This window comes from Chrysemys picta, chromosome 25 (assembly GCF_011386835.1).
Source record: "Chrysemys picta bellii isolate R12L10 chromosome 25, ASM1138683v2, whole genome shotgun sequence".
In the NCBI taxonomy this organism is placed as follows: domain Eukaryota; kingdom Metazoa; phylum Chordata; order Testudines; family Emydidae; genus Chrysemys; species Chrysemys picta.
In genome coordinates, this window is record NC_088815.1 from 2,029,058 (window position 1) to 2,055,736 (window position 26,679).

The 26,679-nt window shown below is 46.6% G+C and overlaps 1 protein-coding gene across 1 annotated transcript in view; it reads left to right on the forward strand.

The window, feature by feature from the left end:
* LOC101949811 (fibrillin-2-like) overlaps nucleotides 1-26,679 on the forward strand; it is a 272,305-nt gene that overhangs the window by 43,382 nt on the left and 202,244 nt on the right. The window contains 3 exon segments of the mRNA XM_024112612.3: nucleotides 2,650-2,748; nucleotides 15,688-15,783; nucleotides 20,890-20,985. Of these exon segments, the coding sequence (XP_023968380.1) occupies nucleotides 2,650-2,748; nucleotides 15,688-15,783; nucleotides 20,890-20,985 (291 nt within the window).

Genomic DNA, 26,679 nt, shown 5'->3' on the forward strand with positions numbered 1-26,679 from the left:
CGGCAAGGTTCTTGGCCCTCCTCTAGTTAACATTTCTAACAGTGCCCTGCAAGGAAACATAAAATCATCACAGTTAAAGTTTCAGATGACACTAAATTGGAGGGTGGGGGGTAAATACTGAAGAGGACAGGTCTCTGATACAGAGCGATGTGGATCACTTGATAGTTTGGGAAGAAGAAAGCAATATATATTTTAATACAGTTCAATGTAAATGTATCCCTCTAGGGACAAAGAATGGAGCCCATGCATACAGGAGGGTGGACTCTATCTGGGGAAGCCGTGACTCTGAAAAAGATTTGGGGATTGTGATGGAAAATCAGCTGAACATGAGCTCCCAGTGCAACACTGTGGCCAAGAAAACTAATGCCTGAGATGCATAAACAGGGGAATCTCCAGTCGGAGAAGAGAGGTTCATTTACTTCTGTGTTTGGCACTGGTGTCCATAATTCAAGAAGGATGCTGATAAATTGGAGAGGGTTCAGAGGAGAGACCCGAGAATGGCTAAAGGATTAGAAAACTGCCTTCTGGTGATATACTCAAACAACTCAATTTATTATCTTAACAAAGGGAAGATTTCAGGGGTGATGATTACAGTCTATAAGTATCTACAGGGGGAACAACTATTGAATAATGGGCTCTGCAGTGTAGCAGGGAAAAGTCTAACATGAGCCAAAGGGTGGAAGGTGAAGTTAGGCAAATTCAGGTGTAAAGTTTTAACAGGGAGGGTAATTAACCACTGGAACAATTTACCAAGGGTCGCGGTGGAGTCTCCATCACTGACAATTTGTAAATCATGACTGGATGTGTTTCTAAACGATCTGCTCTAGAAGTTATTCTGGGGCAGTTCTCTGCCATGTGTGATACAAGAGTTCAAAGCAGATGATCACGATGATCCCTCCTGGCCTTGGAATTTATGATTCTGTGACTCTATGGCCTTGGCTACACTGGCAATTCACAGCGCTGCACTTGCACCCCCCTGAGCGCAGTGAGTGCAGCGCTGTAAAGCGCCAGTGTAATCAGTGCCTGCAGCGCTGCACGCTATTCCCCTCAGAGAGGTGGAGTACTTGCAGCGCTGCGAGAGAGCTCTCACAGCGCTGGCGGCGCGACTACACTCGCGCTTCCGCGAGTGTAGCCAAGGCCTAAGATCTAACCCACGGTCTCACAGATGAAGGAGGTCTCAGTTACACATACACGCTCCTCCACCCCCCAGGGATCTGAAATTTTCACAGGAAAGACAGAAAACTTGACAACACTTTTAAACTTGGCCCAAGGCAAATTGTCATCACAATAGTCTTTGACAAACACCTGAAACCAGCAGAACTGGTGCTGTGTGTGTCTTCAGTCCCAACCATCACTGGGAGGGGGGAACTATGCGAGGACAAGACTTGGGAGGGTTAGGTCCAAAGGAAACATCGTGCCCCCTCACCCCTCGGTCGGAGTGCATCCCCAGGAAGGTTGTCAGCCCTAGGGGGCTAGTGCAGCCTTTCCAGCTGCTGTTCTGCTCAGGCTGGTGTTCCCATGTGCTGCTCAGCAATTTCCAGCAGCCATGGAAGCTTTAATCTTCTTTAGAGGAATATTAATCCTCACTGTGAGCAGGTTCACGCTAGGGTTGCCAGGCGTCTGGTTTTCGACTGGTACCTCTGATTGAAAAGGGACCCTGGCTGCTCCAGTCGGCACTGCTGACCGGGCTGTTAAAAGTCCAGCTGGCAGCGCAGTGGGGCCCAGGGCTAAGGCAGGCTCCCTGCCTGCCCTGGCTCCGTGCAGCTCTCAAAAGTGGCCGCCAGGTCCTTGAGGCCCCTAGGTGCAGGGCGGCCAGGGAGGCTCTGCGCGCTGCCTCCACCCTGAGGGCTGGTTCCGCAGCTCCCATTGGCCGGAAACCATGATCAGTGGAAGCTGTGGGGGCGGTGCCTGTGGGCACAAGGGCAGCACGCGGAGCCTCCCTGGCCGCCCATGAACCATGGGGCTGCAAGGACCTGGTGGCCGCTTCCTGGGAGCCACGGTAAGTGTCACCAGGACCCTGCACCCCGAACCCCTTCCCTCACCCCAACCCCCTACCCTAGCCCGGCGTCCCCTCCTGCTCCCAAACTCCCTCCTGGAGCCTGCACCCCGTACCCCCCCAATACCCCAACCTCCTGCCTCAGTCCCGAGCCCCCTCCCACATCCCAAGCCCCTAATTCACGGCCCCACCTGTGAGCTTGCACCCCAAGCCAGAGCTCTCACCCCCATCCTGCACCCCAACCCCCTGCCCCATCCGGGTGAAAGTGAGTGAGGGTGGGGGAGAGCGAGCAGCGGAGGGAGGGGGGATGGAGCGAGGGGGGTTCAGGCCCCAGAGAAGGGCATGGCAGGGACAGGGCCTTGGGGAAGGGGCGGGACAGGGGCGGGTCAGGGGTGTTCGGTTTTGTGCAATTAGAAAGTTGGCAACCCTAGTTCATGCCGTAGCACCAATAGCCCAGATACCCCAGGTCAGGCCTTTGCTGGAAGCTAAGGGCATTGGCTGTGTTTCTAGGGATTTGGGAGGCAGGTCTCTGGCCTGTGTATTGCAGGAGGTCAGACTAGATGCTCACAGAAGGCCTTGGAAACTCTGACAGCAGGCCATAGTGCATGGCACCACAGGGCAACACTGTTCAGTTTCTGCTTGTCTCTCTCCAGCAATTTGCCGGAACTCTTGTGGCGATGGGTTTTGTTCGCGGCCGAATATGTGCACGTGCTCCAATGGGCAGCTGTCCCCCAACTGTGGCTCTGGTGGAGGTAAGAGAATATCAGATGATTGCCAGTCCCACCCTGATGCTGACTATCTATGTCCAAGCACCGAACCAGCTCCGTAAGCTGTCCTGAAATAGTTTGTGTCCTGGGAGCCAGCACTACAGGTTCTAGGTAGAGCTGTGCAAAACTTGTTGAACGAAATTTTTTCCCAGTGAAAAATGCAGATTCGGCATCACCAGACCATTCTGTGAAATTTGTGAGATTTTACCCTATTGTTTTGATAAAAAAGAAACCTAAAAAAAATTTCCCCAAATTCAAAACATTTCATTTTTTTAAACAAAATTTTTCTATTTGAAATGACTTTTTGTTTCAAAATGTCCTTAAATTTAACATTTTTAAAATAAAAAACTTTTTAAAATGCTCACTTCTAAATGAAACGTTTCGCTTTGAGTTGAACAAAATGTTTTGTTTGACTCGCAATGAATTTTTTAAAACTTTAGATTCATCAAAAATTTCTAAAAACTTTGGTTTCAGTTCAACCTGAGACTATTTCTTCCTCCCTATTTTTTGGAATTTCCAGTGAACCGAAAAAAACATTATTTGCCCTGCTCTAGTTCTAAACGTAGCAAGAATTGCAAAGGCCATAAACCCCAGCTGTGCTCTCACTGAAGGGCTCCTCGTTGTCCCTCTGTGCTGAAAGAAAATTAATTACTTTGTAATTTCTGCTACCCAGTGAGCCACCTTGGCATAGTGAATTCCAGCAGGGCATCTCTCAGAGCCAGTTCTCACTGTGACAAAGCATTCATGACATGGTTTGCCAAAAAGTCCATCTACTGCTGACTGTTCCTGGTGATTAAACTCTTTGTTAGCCATGTTTATGTAGGAAATAAAAGTGCTGCGCTAAAAGGATTGGCTTAGGCCATGATTTGGGTGTCAGAAAGAAATGTCTGGCTGTTTCAGGTAGGCTCAGATGACATCTGAAGGTCATACACTGGAGAGTCAGGAATCGCAAAAATGCATCTCCCTCCCCCTGCCTTGCTCTCTGACCCCTGTGACCAATGTGAGTGAACCCCCGGGAGCCCCAAATCATCCACACAGTGAACTAACTGCACACTCAAGGCACTTAAACAAGAACACTGAGAATTATTCAAAATAGAAAAGGCAAAAAGGTATTGGCTTAGCCCTGTGGGCCCCCAGGAATCTGCATGAGAAGAGGAGCCGTGGAAAAGAAGGGGATCATGAAGCCTTTAATGCCACAGCTATTTCTGAATGCACCCAGATTGCTCTCTGATTCCATGTGCAGCCCACCCCACAATGAGCCAGGAGCCAGAGAAACACTAAACTGGTCAGGGTTCCCAGCAGACCTGTACAAAGGACTAAACTGTGGAGAACTGGGCAGCTCTGGCATCTGAAACCAACAGCACCAGTCAGATAGCCAGAAAGCAGGGAGCTGTCGGGGATCAGTATATTACCATGTGCTCATGATCATCTCTGCCAGATGTATTCAGGGCTTCTGGAAATGACTGACACTACAGCCATTCACCTACTAGTGACTCTCCACACAGCACACTCTTCCCTTCTCACAGTCTGAACAAGGGGGCTGAGGACCCATTGTGTGGGAAACACCACTCCTCCAGGCCCCTGGGGCCAGCTTTGGGTTGCATTGCCAGGACCTTGGCATCTGCTGCAGGATGCAGGCCAGCACATACTGGTCTGGCTTGGCTGCTTTGTCACATTGATCATTTGCGGTTGGTGGCTGGTTGTGGAAAATGAGCTCCCTGTGGGTTACCTCTATCCACTCTGCAGCTCACCTCATGACATGTGCACACATGAAAGGGAAGGGAATTGGGTGCAACAGGAACCTGCACGAAAGCTGGTGGTTCTGTCCCTGAGATGGCAGGGGCAGGATTGCTTTGCCATCTCCTCAGTGCAGTTAGATACATTTGCCAAAACTTCCACAAATATGAGAATAGCCTCTGCAAAGTTGGCTTCTCTGTCCAGTGCCGCACGTGTGTCATGTTACTCTTTATCCCAGCTTGCCTGGAAATGCCAGTTCTGCTCTCAGTTCCTCCTGTGGAACTGCCTTTGCTGTTATATGGGAGTAACTGTGGGTCAAAACTGCCTCATAGTGTAGAAATGCACCCTCACCCTCTTCTCCCCTTTGTCAGGCAGCCACAGCAAGAAAGGCTCCAGCTGGTTCAGATGGCATGTCTGCAGCCAGTTCTCTTTCAGTCTCCGGGTGTTCGTCTTTTTCTTTGCCTTTTGGTTTTTGAGCCTTTAGGAACCATGTTTTCCAGCTTTTCTCTGCAATCATGAGGGACAACAAACATAATTTAAAAATAGCCGAGAGTTTCACAAATGACCCGACTCCAGGAACTGGGGCTTTAAGAAAACCCCAAATACCATGTGACTTGCAATAACATCATGACAGTCAGCAATGGTTGCTCTATGGCTCCCAGACAGACTCTCCAATATTTAAAGTAAAGTCACATTCAGGAATGAATATTGCAGAACTCAAGCTGTGTGTGCCCCAGTACTTTCACAAGTGCTGCACTAGCTGCTTAAGAGCATTGCACCTAATGCTGCTTTCCTTGTCTAGATGTCTGTTACTCTTGGGTCCCAAAGCCCTTTCCAAACACTCATCCATTCGGCCTCACCACACTCCCAAATGGTGGCTACATTATTAGACCCATCTGACACGCTGGGCGAGAGAGACTCGCTCCACGTCATACAGTGATTCAGTGGCAGAGCTGGGACTAGAACCCAGGAATTTTGGCTCCCCCGTCCTCTGCTCAAACCACTAGACATCACTGCTTCTGTAATCACTGCTGGTAGCCACTCACTTGGTTTTCCCCAACTTTTCAAAGTAATGAAAAACCAACAATTCCTGCCAACACAAATCTTTGAATGTATTTGATTTTGCAAATGGTCCAGGCGCCTCGAGGCATGCACTGAACGTTCAGCCAATTTCACTGCAGCTACTCTAACGTTATGTCTACCCTGCAATCAGAGGTGCACATGTAGTCATAACCACACTAGCTTTGATCTAGCTAATTCAGATAACAATAGCAGTGAAGTCCCAGCAGCACTGGCTAGCCACCAGGGTCCTGGGCAAAGTTATACAGCACTTGCTGCCATGGCTTGACTGCGGTTGTTAGTGGAGCTAGCTAAATCAAAGCTAGCTTGGTACATCACCTCCTGCAATGTAGACACACCCCATACCATTTCACTGTCTCCATTTCTCACTGGGTCTAGTCTGGCTCCTGCTGAAGTCAATGGGAGTTTTGCCACGGTTCAGTCCCCTAGAGCTAGCACTCCCCCGAATCCCCATAGATATGCTCATTTCTCCTCTTTCTCTGTTTGTAGAGAACACCCCGACATAAAGCTGTGCTGTGCTTAGGCATTAGCCAGCCTCGCTTTGACATCAGGAGACAGTTGAGAGGCACTGGGCTGTTCTCCCTTCTGGTTGTCTGTCTGAAGGAACCTTCCTAGGTGCTGCAAAAGCCTGTCCAGAGAGAAATCGCCACCTAAGGGAATTCAGTTACAGGCAGGGCAGTAAATCTCACTGAAGGCTGGTTCCCATTGACAGTAAGAAATTATTGAGATCCTGAAAGTACTGTTGAGGTCCTCAGCTGAACATTGCTATAGACTGGCAGGGGATTTGTTGCTACATTTACTTTTCTGTGGAAAACCCATTGTGAACTGGCCACTGATCCAATCACAGGGAAATAGTCCCCACAATTCAAACCCCATGCGGGGTGTTCCTTTAACTCAGGGAAGGAATTGCAAGACTTTATAGTGCCACGTTGTGCCACAGTCCTGCTGAATCCCAAAAAACTGCAGCACATACAGGAATGTGTGTGCTCCCCTGCACCCCAGCCCATCACAATGCTTCCCGGGGAGGATGGTGGCCATATGTTTGCAATCTCGCAGGAATGCAGGGAATGCGTATACAGTATACATGTCTGGGCACGTGCCTAGCATTCCACTGGGTCAGCAGGGGAGGATTTCACAATGCACTCTGGCGGGTAAGCTCCCCAGGAGGAGTGTGCCTGGGGGTCTGGCATTTGTACTGGAGGGGTGTTTGGGTTTGCACTGGTCACTAATGCTCCAGGGAGGGAAAGCAGGCCAGCTGCATGCCAAAGGCAGGCAATAAAAGCCACTTGGCTTCTTTCTGTCATGACCCAGGGTCACTTTTGTTGCATGTGGAAGAGTAAGTTGCAAGTGACACTTGGATAGTGATAATCAAAGGGGACTTTGTCTGTAAAACACATTACTGATTACTGGCAGAGCTCTCATTACAAATATATTGTCAATCTAATCTAACCATAGTAACAGTTACCTAGGGTTATCCCTTCACCTTTCTGTGCCTAGATGCTGTGGTGACTGGTGCCCTATAAATACCTGACATAGGTAATAGACAGATAAAATCCTGATCACTACAAATTCCTCTGCTCATGTTGGCTTCACACTGAGTCTGCCTAGGCTTCAGTACACGTACAGCAAATTCAGCTCTGCTCTAACTCCATGCTCCTTTGCGTGGTTACACCAGGGAAGAGTGTCATCCAGGAAAGTAACAGCCAGGTACCTTTTCGGAAATATTGGCCTTTGTCCCATAAGAACATCTAGCCCAGTATCCTGTCTTCTAACAGTGGCCAATCCCAGATGCTTCAGAAGTAGGGTGACCATATTTTGTCCGGGACAATCTCTTTTTTAAGCCCTGTCCCAGCCATCCTGACATTTTTTTCAAAAGGAGGCATTCCAGCATGGGGGGAGGCAAGGTTCCAGGATGGTTGACAGCCCGAGCAGCTGGGGGTGTCCCATTTTCTCTTTGGGAAATATGGTCACCTTACCCAGAGGGGATGAATGGAACAGATAATCATCAACTGATCCAACCCCCGTTACCCATTCCCAGCTTCTGGCAAACAGAGGCTAGGGACACCATCCCTGCCCATCCTGGCTAATAGCCATTGATGGACGTATCCCCCATGAATTTATCTAGTTCTTTTTTGAACCCTGTTATAGTCTTGGCCTTCACAACATCATCGGGCAAGGAGTTCCACAGGTTGACGGTGCGTTGTGTGAAGAAATACTTCCTTTTGTTTGTTTTAAACCTGCTGCTTATTAATTTCATTTGGAGACCCCTGGTTCTTGTGTTATGAGAAGCAGTAAATAACACTTCCTTATTTATTTTCTCCACACCAGTCATGATCTTATAGACCTCTATCATATCCCCTCTGAGTTGTCTCTTTTCCAAGCTGAAAAGTCCCAGTGTTACTAATCTCTCCTCATATGGCAGCTGTTCCATACCCTAATCATTTTTGTTGCCCTTTTCTGTATCTTTTCCGAATCCAATACATCTTTTTTGAGATGAGGCGACCAGTTCTGCACGTGATATTCCAGATGTGGGTGTACCATGGATTTATATACAGGCAATATGATATTTTCTGTCTTATTATCTATCCCTTTCCTAATGAGTCCAAACATTCTGTTACCTTTTTTGACTGCTGCTGCACATTGAGTGGATGATTTCAGAGAACTATCCACAATGACTCCAAGATCTCTTCATGTAACAGCTAATTTAGACCCCATCATTTTATATGTCTAGTTGGGATTATGTTTGCCAATGCGCATTATTTTGTATTTATCAACATTGCATTTCATCTGCCATTTTCTTGCTCAGTGACCCCGTTTTGTGAGATCCCTTTGTAACCCTTCGCAGTCTTCTTCGGACTTAACTATCTTCAGTAGTTTTGTATCATCTGCAAATGAATAGACTGGTCCCAGAACAGACCCCTGGAGGACACCACTATTTACCTCTCTCCATTCTGAAAATTGACCATTTATTCCTACCCTTTGTTTCCTATTAACAAGTTGCTGATCCATGGGTGGCGGGTATCGTAGGCAGAGGGAGGCTGTGCTTCCCCAAACAGCTTAGCGTGGCCCCACCTATGCTCTGCCCCCAGCGCTCTGCTCCTCCTGCGTTTCCCAGCGCTCTGCTCTGGCTGGCCCAGGCTGGCTAGGGCTGGCTGGCCTGCCTCCTGCAGGGACTCAGGGCGGCTGGTGCTGGGGCCGCGCTGACCAGCGCACTGAGGTTGGGAGCGCAGCCACTGGGCAGACCAGGGCTGGGGGCGCTGCAGCCATGCCACCCGGCTGCCAGAAGCACTGGAGCTGGGGCTAGGGACCCCGGTGTGGGTGCTCTGGGCTCCTGCGAGGGAGGGGGAAAAGAGGGGAGCAGAAGAAGGGGGGCAGAAGGGGAGGGAAGGGACCTTGGGCACAAGGGGAGGGGCCAGGGGCTAGCCTCCCCCAATGGCTGGGTCACCGGCCACCATGTGCTGATCCATGAGAGGACCTTCCCTCTTATTCCATGACAGATTACTTTATTTAAGAGCCTTTGGTGAGGGACCTTGTCAAAAGCTTTCTGAAAATCTAAATACGCTATATCCACTGGATCATCCATGTCCACATGCTTGTTGACTCCCTCAAAGAATTCTAGTAGCCCTAGCACCCAACCTTCATCTGAAGCTCCTGCTAAACTGCTGAAGTCCAGGGGTTATTGAGAGGGGGGTGGAACAAAGAAACCACCAGAGGTTAGGGTAGCTTTGGATAAACAGCTAGACTCCTGGGTCCTTCCCCAAATCTTAACCTAAACTGCTGAGCCTTCTGAGGTTCTTCCAGAACTAGGGGTCTACTTAAATTGCAAAGAAACAACACATTTTTCACGGTTGGTCGTGACATGAATAGCATATTTCCTGGATGTGTTCATAGCATACTGCCCTTACTTGTGCGCTGCTGCTGGCAGTGGTGCTGCCTTCAGAGCTAGGCACCCGGCCAGCAGCCGCCGCTCTTCAGCCACCCAGCTTTGAAGGTAAGCAACGCCGTTAGCAGCTGCGCAGAAGTGGGAATATTGTGACCCTCCCACAATAGGCTTGTGACCCCCCTTTTGGGTCAGGACCCCCAGTGTGAGAAACACTGTTTAATTTTGTATTCTTTTACCTTATAGTATAGATAGTATAGTAAGGATCTAGCCTCACTGTGCCATTATTAATGATCTGGAGGATGGTGTGGACTGCACCCTCAGCAAGTTTGCAGATGACACTAAACTGGGAGGAGTGGTAGATATAAGTAGGGGCATTGCCAGCAGATCGAGGGATGTGATCATTCCCCTCTAGTCGGCATTAGTGAGGCCTCATTTGGAGTACCGTGTCCAGTTTGGGGCCCCACACTACAAGAAGGATGTGGAAAAATTGGAAAGAGTCCAGTGGAGAGCAACAAAAATTATTAGGGGGCTGAAAGGGGGTTTCAAAGAGGATGGATCTAGACTGTTCTCAGTGGTACCAGATGATAGAACAAGGAGTAATGGTCTCAAGTTGCAGTGGGGGTGGTCTAGGTTGGATATTAGGAAAAACTTTTTCACTAAGAGGGTGGTGTTACTAGCACTGTAATGGGTTTCCGAGGGAGGTTGTGGAGTCTGAATTCTTAGAGGTTTTTAAGGTCAGGCTTGACGAAGCCCTGGCTGGGATGATTTAGTTGGGGTTGGTCCTGCTTTGAGCAGGGGATTGGACTAGATGACCTCCTGAGGTCCCTTCCAACCCTGATATTCTATGATTCTATGATCATAGTATAGGGTAAAAGTACACAAAAAGTACTTATGCCAGGTTTCATGATCCATAAAGTGTTTTTCATGGTAGGGCCCTACCAATCACTATAAAAGCCCACTTGTTCCAGGAGCTGTCAGTGAGGGGGAAGAATGCAGGAAGCTACAAATTAAGAAAAACGGGGTGACAGGAACTGGCATGTGTAGGTGGCCAGATCTCTCTACAGTGCCACTGTGCAGCCCTTGGAGATGGCATTCACACAGCTGCTTTCCCAGTGTGGTTTCACTGGAGTGAATAAGCACAGTGAGGCTAGATTCATTCAGCTCAGGGACTGGAGGACAAAAAAGCTTTGGAATCAACACCATTTTCAGTAGAGACTAGCAAGTGTCTGACAGTCTAGGCAGTGATTTTGAAGCCCCAATCTTAGTGAGCTTATTGCTTAAGCCTTCATCTAAACTGGGCCTGGTCTCTGGCCACAGAGAAGAAGCATGAGCTGCAGCACACACTGTAAGAGGTGCCCTGGAAATGCATGAAATAAATACAGAGCAAATATGCTGAGCTCCTCAAACGCAAAGTCCGGAGCTCTCTAATGCCATCCCTCACTCGTGCAGGCTTTCCAGGAGTCCCTCTCCTACTCCTGGAGCTCCTAAGTGCTTGAAGGGATGCACTCCAACAGGAAAGATGCAAAATGTGCCCATTTAGGGAGCTATTGAGGCCTGTGCAGGGAGAGCAGTGTGGGCAGGTAGGGGAATGGGGTGAACTAACCTGATTGCCTTCTATGATGAGATAACTGGCTCTGTGGATGAGAGAAAAGCAGTGGATGTGATATAACTTGACTTTAGCAAAGCTTTTGATACAATTTCCCACAGTATTCTTGCCAGCAAGTTAAAGAACTATGGGCTGGCTGAATGGGTTATAAGGTGGATAGAAAGCTGGCTAGATCGTCGGGCTCAACGGGTAGTGATCAATGGCTTCATGTCTAGTTGGCAGCCAGTATCAAGCTGAGTGCCCCAGGGGTCGGTCCTGGGGCTGGTTTTGTTCAACATCTTTATCAATGATCTGGATGGTGGGATTAATTGCACCCTCAGCAAGTTCGCAGATGACACTAAGCTGTGGGGGAGAGGTAGATACGCTCAGAGGTGAAAGTAAGCCGGTACGGGCCGGTACGGAGGACCGGTAAGAAAAACGGAGCATTCTCTCCCTCTCTGACTCCTCCTCCTGGTTCCAGCAATATTGAGGGTCCGGGGGCCCAGCTCCTCGAATGTTCAGGGCCGGGTCTCTCCCCTGGCCCCACCTGCTGCCCTCCCGCGCCTCCCCTGAGTGTGCCCCGGCCCCCCTTTGCTGTCCCCATGCACTTCCCTGGATCCCACTGTGCCTCTCCCCTGAAGCTCCATGCTGCCTGCCTGCATTAACTGCCGCCGCAGGGTCCTAGTGCTCCCCCTCCACTACTGCCAGAGCAGGCCGCCCTTCCCTCTCAGACCCTTTCATTTTCCGGTGGGACCCTCCACCAGTACAGCCGCCCGCAGTCATTGCTCTTGCCCCATGCTGACTGCCGCTACCCCAAAGCTCCGGGGACAATTTAAAGGGCCTGGGACGGTAGAGGCAGTGGGAGCCCCGGGCCCTTTAAATAGCCCCCGGAGCCTGCTGGAGCCCTGGGGTAGCAGCAGCAGGGCTCTGGTGGCTATTGAAAGGGTTCAGGGCTCCCGCTGCCCTTTAAATAGCCACCGGAGTCCTGCCGCTGCTACCCCATGGCTCCAGCAGCAGGGCTCCGAAGACGATTTAAAGGGCCCTGGAGGGTAGCGGCAGCCAGAGCCCCGGGTCCTGCTGCTGGAGCCCCGGGGCTCCGTCGGCAATTTAAAGTGCCCGGGGCTCCACTGCGGTAAGCAGCTAGAGCCCCGGGCCCTTTAAATCGCCCCCTTTAAATCACCCCCGAACTCCAGGGCTCCTAGCCACCTCTGCAGCTGGGAGCTCATGGGGTGATTTAAAGGGCTTGGGGCTCCCAGCTGCTGCTACCACAGCCCTAGCCCTGGGCCCTTTAAATCAGGATTTAAAGGCCCTGCCTTTAATGATTAGGGAGCTGGAGCACATGACTTATGAGGAGAGGCTGAGGGAACTGGGGTTATTTAGTCTGCAGAAGAGAAGAATGAGGGGGGATTTGATAGCAGGCTTCAACTACCTGAAGGGGGTTTCCAAAGAGGATGAAGCTCAGCTGTTCTCAGTGGTGGCAGATGACAGAACAAGGAACAATGGTCTCAAGTTGCAGTGGGAGAGGTCTAGGCTGGATATTAGGAAACACTATTTCCCTAGGAGGGTGGTGAAGCACTGGAATGGGTTACCTAGGGAGGTGAAAAGAACAGGAGTACTTGTTTCAGAGTAGCAGCCGTGTTAGTCTGTATCCACAAAAAGAAGAACAGGAGTACTTGTGGCACCTTAGAGACTAACAAATTTATTAGAGCATAAGCTTTCGTGGACTACAGCCCACTTCTTCGGATGCATATAGAATGGAATATGTTCCATTCTATATGCATCCGAAGAAGTGGGCTGTAGTCCACGAAAGCTTATGCTCTAATAAATTTGTTAGTCTCTAAGGTGCCAGGAGTACTTGTGGCACCTTAGAGACTAACACATTTATTAGAGCTACTGCCCATTTCTTCGGATGCATATGCATCCGAAGAAGTGGGCAGTAGCCCACGAAAGCTTATGCTCTAATAAATGTGTTAGTCTCTAAGGTGCCACAAGTTCTCCTGTTCTTTTTGCGGATACAGACTAACACGGCTGCTACTCTGAAACCTAGGGAGGTGGTGGAATCTCCATCCTTAGAGGTTTTTAAGGCCCCGGCTTGACAAAGCCCTGGCTGGGATGATTTAGTTGGTGTTGGTCCTGCTTTGAGCAAGGGGTTGGACTAGATGACCTCCTGAGGTCTCTTCCAATCCTAATCTTCTAATGGGGTGGGCATCACATAAGCAGTGGTGCTAGGAGGCACTGTGCCTGCCCAGGGTAGCCACAGCATGTGCAATGCATCTGGCTATGCAGGCTCACTCACAGCTCCTACTACCCGTTGCGCAGACATGTAGCATGTGCTGCCCCCAGTCTGTTTGGAGCTGCTGTCTCATGTGCAGTGAGGAGGCAAAGCCATGGCAACCACTCTCAGAGATGTTTCTGGGAAGTTCAGCCTAATTACAACTCCCTTCTGTATGGACAACAGGGCTTTGTATGGACCCATGTTAAAAGTATGTGTCCTCCTTTTAAGATGTGATTTATCTTTTGGATTGCTTAGGAAAAAAGAGAACAGTTGTTAACATACGTCTCCTTCAATATGTGCAGAGAGAGAGAGAGGAATTGGTCAGGAATGTACCAGGAACTAAGAGGCATGGAATTAAACTCAAAGCAGAAACAGCTGGGATAAATCTCAGGCAATATTGCCAAACAATGACTCCTATGAGGCTGTGGAAGGACAGGGCAAATCTGAGGAAAATCTACTGGGCCAGATCCTCAGGTGGATTACGTTGACATCTTGGGAATGATGCCTACTTCCTCCAGTTGAAGCTCAGGCCCTTTGTGGGGAACAGTCCTGCACTGTCCCCGTGAGATGGCCTAGACAAAAGAGGTGTCTCACTCTGGGGAAGGATTGGCCATAACTTTTTTGCTTCTGGCTTTTCCCAACTCATCAGTTCATTACCGGCATGTACGATAAAAACAGCACCCTGAGTGTATGGAACAGAGGCAGACAATGGGATTTACTGGTGTAACCCTTCTGCCAGGCCAAGTTGATAGCAGCAAGGGCCGGGTTCAGTACATAGGGGTCCCCTCCCAACAGCGTGACACAAAACCAGCTCAAGCCCCCACCCAGTGACCTGGGAAAATCTTACACACACCCCTGGGTGCCTCGAAGAGGCAATACTTCCCCTCTCGCAAGCACAGAGCCTCGGTGTAGCAGAAAATGTTTAATAACATGAGGTAAACGACATAGCATTAAATTGGGAAAACACCACAACTAGTGTTCATAGACCAAACCATGAGCGAAGACCCACCCCAGCGAATTGGGCCGTGTCCTTTCCCATTGGTTCTTGAAACCAGCAACCCAAGAATCACCAAAGTCCCAAAAGTCCAACAACCCCAAAGTCTCTTGGGTCCAGCAACCCAAGAATCACCAAAGTCCCAAAAGTCCAACAACCCCCAAAGTCTCTGTCCCTGGTCAGTGCAGCCCCAGAGTTCAAAGGGGGGGCGCGCACGGTGTGAAGGGGCACCTTACGTGATCCGAGGCCAACCGGCCGCCTCTCTGTGGGGTTCCGCCGCAGCCTTCACCACGAGCCGCTCCACTCCACCAGCCGTCCCGTGAGCCGCTCCTGCTGTCCCACGAACTGCTCTGCTCTGCTTTACGAGCTACTCCGCTCTGCTCACCGACCTGTGAGTCGCTCGGCTCCGCTCCAACCGTCCCTGCAAGGCTCTGCTCTGCTAGCTGCTCCTCCAGCCGTCCCCGCAAACTGCTCCGCCAGCCGCTTAGCAATATAGCTTCAGGCTCCCCCACTAATTAACACAGTCTTAGTGATCTCAGCTCTTATTAACTTTAGCTCTTCTGTGATTTCAGCTCAGAGTAGGGGATCCCAAGTGCTGGTACACTACTGGCCCAAAGTGAATTCAGCTCAGCAGCCTGTAACTACATTCTTAATAGAATCAAAGTTAGCTCTGACATGTAATAGTGGGGAGGAGGTGGAGGTGGAATTGGTGTTTCAGACTCACAAAAGGTGCCCACACCACCACATATAAATACCTGCCCCCAGCTTCTCTTAATTCACTAGGTTTTGTAACCCATGCCCCTTGTCAAGCAAGTGCTACTTAGGTAATGGTGAGTCCTTCTGTCATACAACAGTTCCACTGGCCTTGATTCACAGAATCAGGGTAACAAAACTTTATTCTTCCTGCCCCAATTACAGAGAAACTGGGGATCCCACACCAGACAAAGTAACCACTTTCAGTTGCTGTTGTCTCATGCCAGGCGGGTGGGTGTGCCTATGCAAACAAGATCAGCCCCTGGAGTTCTTTTCCACACACGCCATAATTCACCACCAGATGTCAGGGTAGAGTTCATCCTGACTCTGCTTACACTGGTGTAAGAAACACTGAGCTGGTCTGTCTATAGAATATCCTCAGTAGCTATCCAAGGCATTAATGGTTCTAACCCCCGTAGGCTCACATCCAATGGGAGTCTTTCCATTGAATTTAATGGGAGCTGGGCATGTGTCTTTGATTCTACCATGAGCTGCTGTCACATTAAGAAGCAGCACCACATGTGAGGGTGCAAGGTCCCTGTTTGCCTGGTGGAGTGGTTTGCAGCTCCACAGAGAGGAGGTGGCTTCTTATCAAGTTTTCCTGCTTTCCTCCACAGTCCAAACCTGCAATGTCAGGTGCATGAATGGGGGAAGCTGCAATGAGGAATCCTGCCTCTGCCAGAAAGGATACACTGGAACTTACTGTGGGCAACGTGAGTACCTGTATGTCCCTCCTGAGTTATTTGCCCCTGGGGCCTTTGTGTTAATGGCAGTGCTGCATTCAGGAGGCTAGGTGAATAGCTCTTCCATTGGTAACCCTGCAGGCAGTGACAATGTCTACTACCAGCTGGAACAGCCTTGATTTCTCCAACCAAGTAACAGGTGTACACTCCTAAAGTCCTGTAGAAGCCTTACCACAGAGTCACAGACAGTTCCCATGGGCATTGTGGACTATCTTGCCTCGCAGGCAAGCTTCACTTTGTGATAGATGGTCGCTTACACCAAAAATCACAAGAATATTCAGGTTACTCCCAGTCCCAAAGGAGCAGTCACTTACCCCAAGTCTCAGGCCAAAGACAACTCTTGTAGCCAATCCTATAACACTAATGAAAGATTTATTAACTAAGAAAAATAAATGAGAGTTATTTACAAGTTTAAAACAGGCAAACACACACACACACACACACACACACACGAGATTTAGTCTTAGGTTCCAAAATTAATAGCCACTGCTATGCAAGCACTGTATGTCCTTTAAGGTAACCCAAGCCAAGCAGCTTGGGGATCCCTTGCTGATGCTTAGAAATATTGCCCTCTCTGAATTCCAAGCAGCACAGTGATAACAATTCTTCCTTGACAGGGATTTTTATGTCCTTGCGACACATTCAAGCTGTGATGGAACAAGGGCTTATGTATGTCCCCTCTTTGTCAGTGTGGGGGAAGCAACCAGTCTTTTGTCCTCTGATGTTCCATTATAGCTTGCCTGGTGTCCTTCTTTTGTTGGGCAGGAGATGACACCTTTTGTGGTAAACTAGCATTTCACAGTTGGTAATACTTCTCTCCTGACTAGGGCATTTACAGTCTTAGCTAACATTTTGATAGTTACAGAGCAAACACTTAAATGTTACCTTGTAACATGGGGTGCAGATATTATAGGTAAAATTAATACATGCAGCATCCTATAAGCATTTCTTAAAGTCTAAACACTGAACACATTCTTATAACTCTAATATCTGTTTTACCAATATTAACACACAGGTGAGTCAGATTGGTTTCCACCCATCAGCTTTCTTATTGCTATGACACAGTGGCCTGTTATATGCCCTTGGTCTAGTCCTGCCCCCCAGGGGCAGGCAGAGTTAGGTGTGATTTCCCTGCCTCTGGTGGAATCACCCACTCATTGGTGTACTTCGCTCCCTCCTATTCTGTGCCTGTGGCACGTAATAGTTTAGTCTGCTGTGGGCTGTAACACCTTGGTCTTATTTCAGTTGTTGGCTTCAGTGTGCAGGGGCTGGGTGGGCTTGGTGGTCTCTGATATACAGGAGGCCAGACAGGATGATCTGGTGGTCTCTTCTGGCCTTAAACTCTTCAAGAGAGTTGGCAGTTTTCCAAAGAGACATTATTAAGGGCACAAGAGCAAACTATCCCACTGCATAGGAAAGATGGAAATTTTGCCAATAGACCACTCTGGCTTAACCAATGATCTGAAACTCAAACGAGAGTCCTACAAAAAGTGGAAACCAGGTCAAATTACAAACAAATACATTATAAACAAATAACACAAGTATGTAGGGACAAAATTAGAAAGTCCAAGGCACAAAATGAGGTTAAACTAGCTAGAGACATAAAGAATAACAAGAAAACGTTCTACAAATATATTAGAAGCAAGAGGAAGACCAAGGACAGGGTAGGCCTGTTGTTCAATGGGGGGGGGGGAGACAATAACAAAAAATATGGAAATGTCAGAAGTGCTAAATGAGGTTTTTGTTTCAGTTTTTACCAAAAAGGTTAGTGGTGATTGGACGTCTAACACAGTGAATGGCAGTGAAAATGAGGTAGGATCAAAGGTTAAAAGAAAGAAGGGAAAGAACAAGTTAAAAATTAAAAGTTAGATGTCTTCAAGTCCCCAGGGCCTGATGAAATACATGTTAGAATACTCAAGGAGCTGACTGAGGAGATAGCTGAACCATTAGCAATTATCTTTGAAAAGTCATGGAAGATGGGAGAGATTCCAGAGGACTGGAAAAGGGCAAATATTGTGCCAATCTACGAAAAGGGAAATAAGGACAACCCGGGAAATTACAGACCAATAAGCTGGAAAGATAATGGAGCAAACAATTAAGCAATCCATTTGCAAACACCTAGAAGATAATAAAGTGAAAAGTAACAGCATGGATTTGTCAAACCAACTATAACCCTTCTGCCAGTCAGAGTTGGCAGCAACAAGGGCCGGGTTCAGTATCTAGGGGTTCCTCTTCAACAATACAACACAAAACCGGCTCGGGACAAAACCTAGGACAATTACACACCACGCCCTGGGCCCCTCTCGCAAGCACAGTCTGAGTGTAGAAAACCCCCCGCACACACTTTTAATAAAAGGAGGGAAGTAACTCAGCATTAATTCAGGAAAACACCACAAACAGGATTCATAAACATAAACCATGAGCAAAAGACCCTCCCCCAAGTAAGTTGGGCAGTGTCCTTTTCCCTCAGGTTCTTCAGTCCAGCAACCAAAAGTCCCTTTAACGTGCCCGTCCTTTTCTGCACCCCACTCACAATTGCTGTCCTTGGTCAGTGCAGACCCAGAGTTCAGAGGTGCATCTGCAGAGTTCACCTCCCACCTGAAGGCCGCCATTTTTGAAAGCAGTCAAAGGGTGGTTGTTTCACTCTGGTGGGGAGGCAGACAGCTCTGACCATTTGGCTCTGTGCACCTGCTGTCAAGTGGTATCTCAGAAAATTGTTTTTCCTTTATAATCATGTTGTGAACCTCCCAACATCGCCCTGTAGACTCACTGCTGTTCTGAAGGGACACATCCCATTACGCCAGGTTTTGCCCACTGTTTGTCCTTGGGATTCCGGATTTCCACTCAGGTAGTCAGCTGCTCTTTTCATGTTACAGATCACTACATCAACTTGCTGCTAGTGTCACTGAGTTCCAGTCAGGCTTGTCCCGGGTTCTTCAATGCAAGTGTGTGAGAAAGATCCCTAGTCTTCCTACAGCTGTCAAGTGATTAAAACAATTAATCGCACAATTAATTGCACCGTTAAACAATAATAGAATACCATTTATTTACATATTTTTGGATGTTTTCTACATTTTCAAGTATGTTGATTTCAATTACAACACAGAATATAAAGTGTACAGTGCTCACTTTATATTTATTTTTTATTGCAAATATTTGTGTTATAAAAAACAAAAGAAATAGTATTTTTCAATTCACCTCATACAAATACTGTAATACAATCTCTTTATCATGAAAGTTGAATTTATAAATGTAGAATTATGTACAAAAAATAACTGCATTCAAAAATAAAACAATGTAAAACTTTAGATCCTACAAGTCCACTCAGTCCTACCTTTTGTTCAGCCAGTCACTCAGGCAAACAGGTTTGTTGACATTTGCAGGAGATAATACTACCCGCTTCTTGTTTACAATGTCACCTGAAAGTGAGAACAGGTGTTCACATGGCACTGTTATAGCTGGTGTCACAAGGTATTTACGTGCCAGATGCGCTAGATTCACATGTCCTTTCATGCTTCAACCACCATTCCAGAGGACATGCGTCCATGCTGATGACAGTTCTGCTCGATAGTGATTCAGAGCAGTACAGACCAACACATGTTCACTTTCATCATCTGAGTGAGATGCCACCAGCAGAAGGTTCATTTTCTTTTTTGGTGGTTCAGGTTCTGTAGTTTCCACATTGGAGTGTTGCTTTTTTAAGACTTCTGAAAGCATGCTCCACACCTCGTCCCTCTCAGATTTTGGAAGGCACTTCAGATTCTTAACTTTGGGTCGAGTGCTGTAGCTATCTTTAGAAATCTCACATTGGTACCTTCTTTGCGTTTTGTCAAATCTGCTGTGAAAGTGTTCTTAAAATGAACAACGTGTGCTGGGTCATCATCCGAATCTGCTATAAGACAAAATATATGGCAGAATGCGGGTAAAACAGAGCAGGAGATGTACTATTCTCCCACAAGGAGTTTAGTCACAAATGTAATTAACCCATTTTTTTAACAAGTGTCATCAGCATGGAAGCATGTCCTCTGGAATGGTGGCCAAAGCTTGAAGAAGCATATGAATGTTTAGCATAGCTGGCACGTAAATACCTTGCAATGCTGGCTACAAAAGTCCCATGTGAATGTCTGTTCTCACTTTCTGGTGACATTTTAAATAAGAAGTGGGCAGAATTATCTCCCTTAAATGTAAATAGACTTGTTTCTCTTAGCGATTGGCTGAACAAGAAGTAGGACTGAGTGGACTTGTAGGCTCTAAAGTTTTACATTGTTTTGTTTTTGAGTGCAGTTACTTAACAAAAAAAATCTACATTTGTAAGTTGCACTTTCACAATAAAGAGATTGCATTACGGTATTGTATGAGGTGAATTTAAAAATGCTATTTCTTTTGTTTATCATTTTTACCGTGCAATATAAAGTGAGCACTGTACACTTTGTATTCTGTATTGTAATTGAAATCAATATATTTGAAAATGTAGAAAAACATCCAAAAATATTTAATACATTTCAATTGGTATTCTATTGTTTAACAGTGTGATTAAAATTGCGATTAATCACGATTAATTTTTTCAATCACGATTAACTTTTTTGAGCTAATTGCGTGAGTTGACTGCGATTAATCAACATCCCTAATGATCACTTGACTTCTGACATGCACCATTTTGCTCAGATTTGGGCATATCTAGCACAAGTTTTCCCTTTTCACAGTTTTTAATTTTGTACTTCTTCATTATTGGATCACAGAGCTAAGCTGTGTTAACTGAGAGTCTAGCACCTAGCAAAATCTCTCTGTTGACTGAGCTGTTGGTTTCCAGTCCACTTATAATTTATTTCTTTATAAACAGGAAGAAATCAGAGTTGCCTTGCTGAAAAAAAAATAACATACCTTTCTCTTTAGGATCAGTGTGTGGGGAAGATCCCTGAACTGCAAATAATATCTAACATAAAACATGGGATGCTTCAAATTCTGCAACTGTCATGCATCTTGCATCATGGGTTTTCAATTAGAGCAGAATTTCCTGGTGTACTTTGTTAGACCACTGTCTAGTGTCAGCTCACCCATCTTTCTATTTCTGAATAGCTGTCTGTGAAAATGGCTGCCAGAACGGAGGTCGGTGCATTGGACCAAACCGTTGTGCTTGTGTCTACGGGTTCACTGGCCCTCAGTGTGAGAGGGGTAAGGAGCAGTTTATTATATTACTATCACTGATGTTACTACAAAAAAGAACATAAAGGTTTCAAATTCAAGCCCTCAGAAGTTATATTAGGAAATGCCATGTTAAGTTTGCCCATGCAGTACTAATTTGGCCCCCATTGTGTGCATGCATTATGATAGAGTCACATACTATTTTTTCCATAGGCCTCCTGCCTCATTCAGTGCACAGGATGGACAGTAGGTAGCTGTTCAGTATTTCTAACCTCATCCATCAATGAATACAGAAATATCAGTTCTTCTTGGAGTGTCCGCTGCACATTCTCCTCTTGGGTTGCACCGAGGTAGGATGGTAGAATCTTCTAGTCGCAGCACCTGTTAGAAATGCCTGACCCCTCGCCTGATCCCTTGCCTCCAGTCCCCAGCCTACGTGCGGGTCGGGGGCACTGGCGCTGTTGCCATCTCAATTCCTTCCAACCACTGCAGCATTAGGTCATGAACCCCGTTCTGTCCATTTGGCACTGTCGCTAGTGCTGTAGCCTAACAAAAATTAATAAAAATACAAATATAAATTAATAATAATAAAAATAATACATGTAGGTTAGTAATTAGTTGTATTTTAGTAGTTAGTTAGCTATTATACCTAGTATAGGTTACAGTTGTTAAAAGATAGATTAGAAATAGATAATAATGGAACAAACAGTTTACTTACTGACTATGACAGACATCAAAGTGAAAAAATACAGCTTCCAAAAAAGATATGTCATGTCCAGCTGTCTTTCCTTCCTGTGATGCACATGTACAATGCTTAACATGCTTAAGTGAAAATCACTAGCTGGCATACTGCCAAATATGCCACACATCCACAGCCGAAATAGATGGCAGGTCCTTCTGTAAAAGGAGGGGCTAGCTGCTAAGGAGGAGCTCAAAAGCAGGAGACTGGAGTCAGCTCTGTCTACTGCTGGAGCCAAAGAGTCATCCAGATCTGTTAAGAGCTTTGGCTTCAGTACCAGGCTCTGGTTCCAAGTCAGCTGAGGTTCCAGTGGTCCTCTTGGATCCGACCTCAACCATGGTGCAACCTACATCAGTCCCGGATCTGAACAAAAGTCATAAGGATCCACAAGATATGCCCAACAGATCTTCCTCAGTTCCAAGGAAAAGAAAGTCTAAGCATGTCTCCAGCAGCTCCTCTAATCGCTCGCACAGGGTAGAACCAAAGTAGAAAGACTTGGGACCTCAAGATGCACCCAAAACTATGAGCCTGAGATCAAGACCTGAGGATACATTAACAAAGAACCCACAGCACATAACTGAGGTGACAGCTAAAATGCACCTGGATCCACACCCTCTACGGATCTGACTGAGATGCAGTCTCTTCTGAACAAAAGACCAAGACAACAAAGTTTCAGGGAAAGTTCAGCTTCACTTCCACTTCCACCCTGCAGGGAGGTCACCAGGGAAGATCATTTCCCTGCCCTCTCTTTTTAGAGTCCTTACCCCATAGGTTTAATCAATGGCTTCAGTGTCGGAGCCAGAATTGGATCTGAGTTCAGAGCTAGAACCAGATCCACTACAGGTATTGACCGGACGTTCTTTTCACTGAAAAAGTGTTCCGACAAGGAGAGAGCCCAAATTCCCTGGATAGCCTTTGTAGACTATGACACTGGAAAAGCTGGCAGGACTACCCTATACCTCTGTGAATGCTATGGCCATATTGGCCAATTCCTCATTTTTCTTTGCATGCTGGAAGACTGGTCTCTTCAGGGCCGGAACACCGTGTTCAACAGAAAAGAGATGTCCAGATCTGTCAGCCCCATATCCAAGACCATTGCCTTATTCCTCCACTGCAGAAAAGGAAGTAACCTCAGAAGAGGAATATCAAGAGGGATTTCCGAGGATGTTTCCTTATGACTTAGGAGAGTTGCAGAGCAGTTCATCTCCTGATGAGAATGAGGGAGTACCATCAGCTTTGTTTCCCTCTGAGGATGCAATTCAGTTCCAAGAATAGATGGATAGGATGGCATCAACCCTGAATTTACCATACATAGCTTTAAAGGAGACTTCACATCTGGTATTTGATATCTTAGGTTTGACAATGAAACCTAAAGTCTCCTTGCCCACATTAGAAATGTTATAGCAAATAGCATAGTCCCTTTGGTCCAAGCCATCTTCATGCCAACCAGTTTCCAAAAAGGCTGATAAATTGTATCAAATCCCACAGGAGGGGCTCTCTTGTTTTCATGTACATCCTCAACCAAACTCCCTGGTCATAGCAGCTTCTCTTCAAAAACCAAGATTTTCTACCCAATGGATAAAGAAGGAAGAAAATTAGATTATTTGGGTAGAAAATCATTTTCTTCTGCATCCTTAAATATGTGTATATCCAACTACCAAGTGGTGATGGTTAGATATCAATTTCCATTCCAGGAGAAATGGCTCTATTCACTGAACAACTCCCAAAGGATCAAAGGAAGTTAACATCAGCCATGATTAATGAAAGCCAAAATGTAGCCACACATGTCCTTAGGGCATTGTTTGATGTTTCTGATATTGCCTGTAGATCATTGACAATGGCAATATCTCTTTATAGACATGCTTGGCTACATTCATCTTCTCTCCCACTGGATACCAGGGCCAAAATAGAAGATTTACCTTTAGAAGAAGATGGCTTATTTATTGTAAAGACTGGTGACACACTGGATAGACCCAAGGACTCATGCCACCTTTCAGAAGAAGCTCTTCTACTCTGGTGTTCAGATATCACAGGCAGTACATACCACCTTTTTCATCTGCCTCTTATCAGAGGAACCATAACATCAGCAGCACCATCAGCAACAAACATTCACAGACATGTAACAGGAAGAAACCCTTCAAACTGCAGATGCGTATACAGAATCCTTCAGCCACATTTACTTTACCACATGTCAGGCCTCATGTTTGACATGTTAGTCAAGAGCCTCAAACCAATTTTAGTAAATCAGTTTGGAGACCGGCTTGGACAACTATCACTTCAGACAGATGAGTTTTGTATATGATAAGAGAAGGTTATACCACCCAATCCAGATCACTCCCTCCATACAACCATAGGTGCTGGAACTAGGAGTGCTGGGGGTGCAGTAGCACCTCTTGGCTTCAAGGGGGTTCCATCACATACAGGGTTTACAATTTGGTTCAATTGCTTTCAGCCCCCTCCGCCCCCCTAAAAATTGTTCCGCCCCTATGGATACAACCTCTCACCCCCTCCCTCTCCAGGAACCTCTCCCAGGAGAGACTATTATGGATAGAGGCACAAGTTCTTCTGAACATGGGAGCTATAGAATGAGTTCCCTTGACTTCCAGAACAAGGGGTTCTACTCCCATTACTTTTTAAGGTCTTGTCTACACTACAGACCTATATTGATATAACTACATTGCTCAGGGACATGAAAAATCCACACTCCTGAGCAACGTAGTTATACTGACCTAACCCCCAGGTAGACAGTGCTGAATCAGCGGGAGACCGATTCTCAGCCACATAGCTGCCACCTCTCGGGGAGTGGACAGGAGAGCTCTCACCCGTCTGCTTAAAGTGTCTTCATTAAAGCTCTGCAGTGGTACAGCTGCATCAGGGCAGCTGTACAGCTTTAAGAAAGACGCTCTAAGCTGCCTGCAGGGGAGAGCGGTGCAGTTGCGTTGATGCAGCATTTTAAGTGTAGACGTGCCCTAATCCCCCAAAAGAACAGAGACTTCAGAGCGATTTTAGATCTCTGGGATCTAAACAAATATACCAGGAAGTTTCAGTTCAGGATTCCTTCCCTGGGTCTAATCAATCGCTCCTTGTCTACTCTAGATTGATTTTACTGCTCTTGACCTCAAAGAGGCATATTTCCATATTACCATAAGACCATCTCACCAAAAGTACGTATACTTTGTCCCTGGTTTACACCACTTTCAATACAGAATCTTCCCTTTCAGTCTCTCCACTGCATCCAGAGTATTTACCAAATGTTGAGCTCCAGTAGCAGCGCAGCTAAGAATGCAAGACATTTCTGTCTTCCCGTATTTGGCCGATTGGTTGCTGACGGGCTAACACAAAGAAGAATAAGAGGCAGACATTCAGAACACTTGTTGTCTATTCAGAACCCTGGGTCTCATCATAAACAAGAAAAAGTCACTTCTCATTTCATCTCAAGAGTCCCTTCATAGGGGCAATCTTCAGTTCTGTCAAAGGAAGGACTTTTCATCGGGAGAGAGGCTTTTGAAAATAACTGATTCTATACATTCACTGACGTTACAGCTGGCTCAAATGACAGGGTTTTTTCTGAAGCTACTAGGACTCATGGTATGGATGACATATGCAACCCCCATGCCGGTCTCAGAATGAGGTCACTTCAGCACTGGATTCTGAAGAATTTCAGTCCTAGTCCAGAGAGCAGGCTAAAGAAAATTACAATACCGCATGAAACTCTTCATTCTAGAACATGGTGGCTACATCCGAAGAGAGTGCTTAATGGAGTATTATCCAACCCACCTCATCTGAAGTTAATAGGAACCACGGATGCAGCCAAGATAGGCTGAGGTGCACACCTTCACACTCAGGTAGTAAAGGGTTTTTGGAGTCTCTAAGAATTCTGGTTAGACATAAATATACGGGAGCTGTGGCCAATCCATTTGTCTCTCAAAGCATTTCTCCCACAGATATGCAAAACAGCTATCCAGATTGCCATGGATAACATGAATAAAGTTTATTATGTGAACAGACAAGGAGGGACTCATTCAACCCACCTGTGCAATTAAGTGATGGAGCTATGGAATTGGTGCATACCTTAAAATTTTTACCCCAATTTCTTTACATGTTGCACAGAACACAAGTTAGCAGATTGCCTCACTATCTATGCATGAATATCTCAAGAGAATTCATCAACAGGTTATCTTCAGACATTGGGGATTCCCACCTATAGACCTGTTTGCCACCAGACTCAATGCAAACTGCACTCTTTTCTGCTCATGAGTGAGGACAGACAGTCAATCTCTGACAGACACATTTCTCTAAACTGGGGAATAGATCTCATGTATGCATTTCCCCCGTTCCCTTTAATTCCCAAAGTTCTAACCAAAGCAAAGCAGGATTTTGCCAGGATGACTTGGGGTGGCTGAGACAACAATGGTAACTGACCTATTATCCACCACTGTTATCACAGCAACAGGGGACAGTGCTCCACCCAGACCTCAAACCTCTACACCCAACTGCTAGGACTTTGACAGAAATAGAACCTCCTCTGAGGTTCAACAAATTGTTATTAATGCTAGGAACCCCTTTACTAGAAGGTGTTATGACTCCAAATGGAAAAGATTTACTATATGGGCAGAAAATGGAAGTGTAGATCCAGGTTCAGCCCCCATTCACAAGGTCTTAAAATATCTGTTACACTCTATTCTTATAATCTATTAGCGTTCATTTAGCGGCTATTTCATTGGTACATGCATATATTAGGGACAAACCCATTTTCTCACATGACATGGTGAAGAGATTTTTGAAGGGTCTGCTGAACCTTTATCCATCCACCAGCATCGCTGCCCACTCCTGGAATTGGAATTTAGTACTGACTCAACTGATGTCTTCCCCTTTTGAACCATTCCAAGATTGCTCCGTTTCACCTTTAATAAACACAGCTTTTCAACTGCACTCACATCCGCTCGAAGAATTAAAGGGCTGTATGCATGTTTCAAAAGCACAAG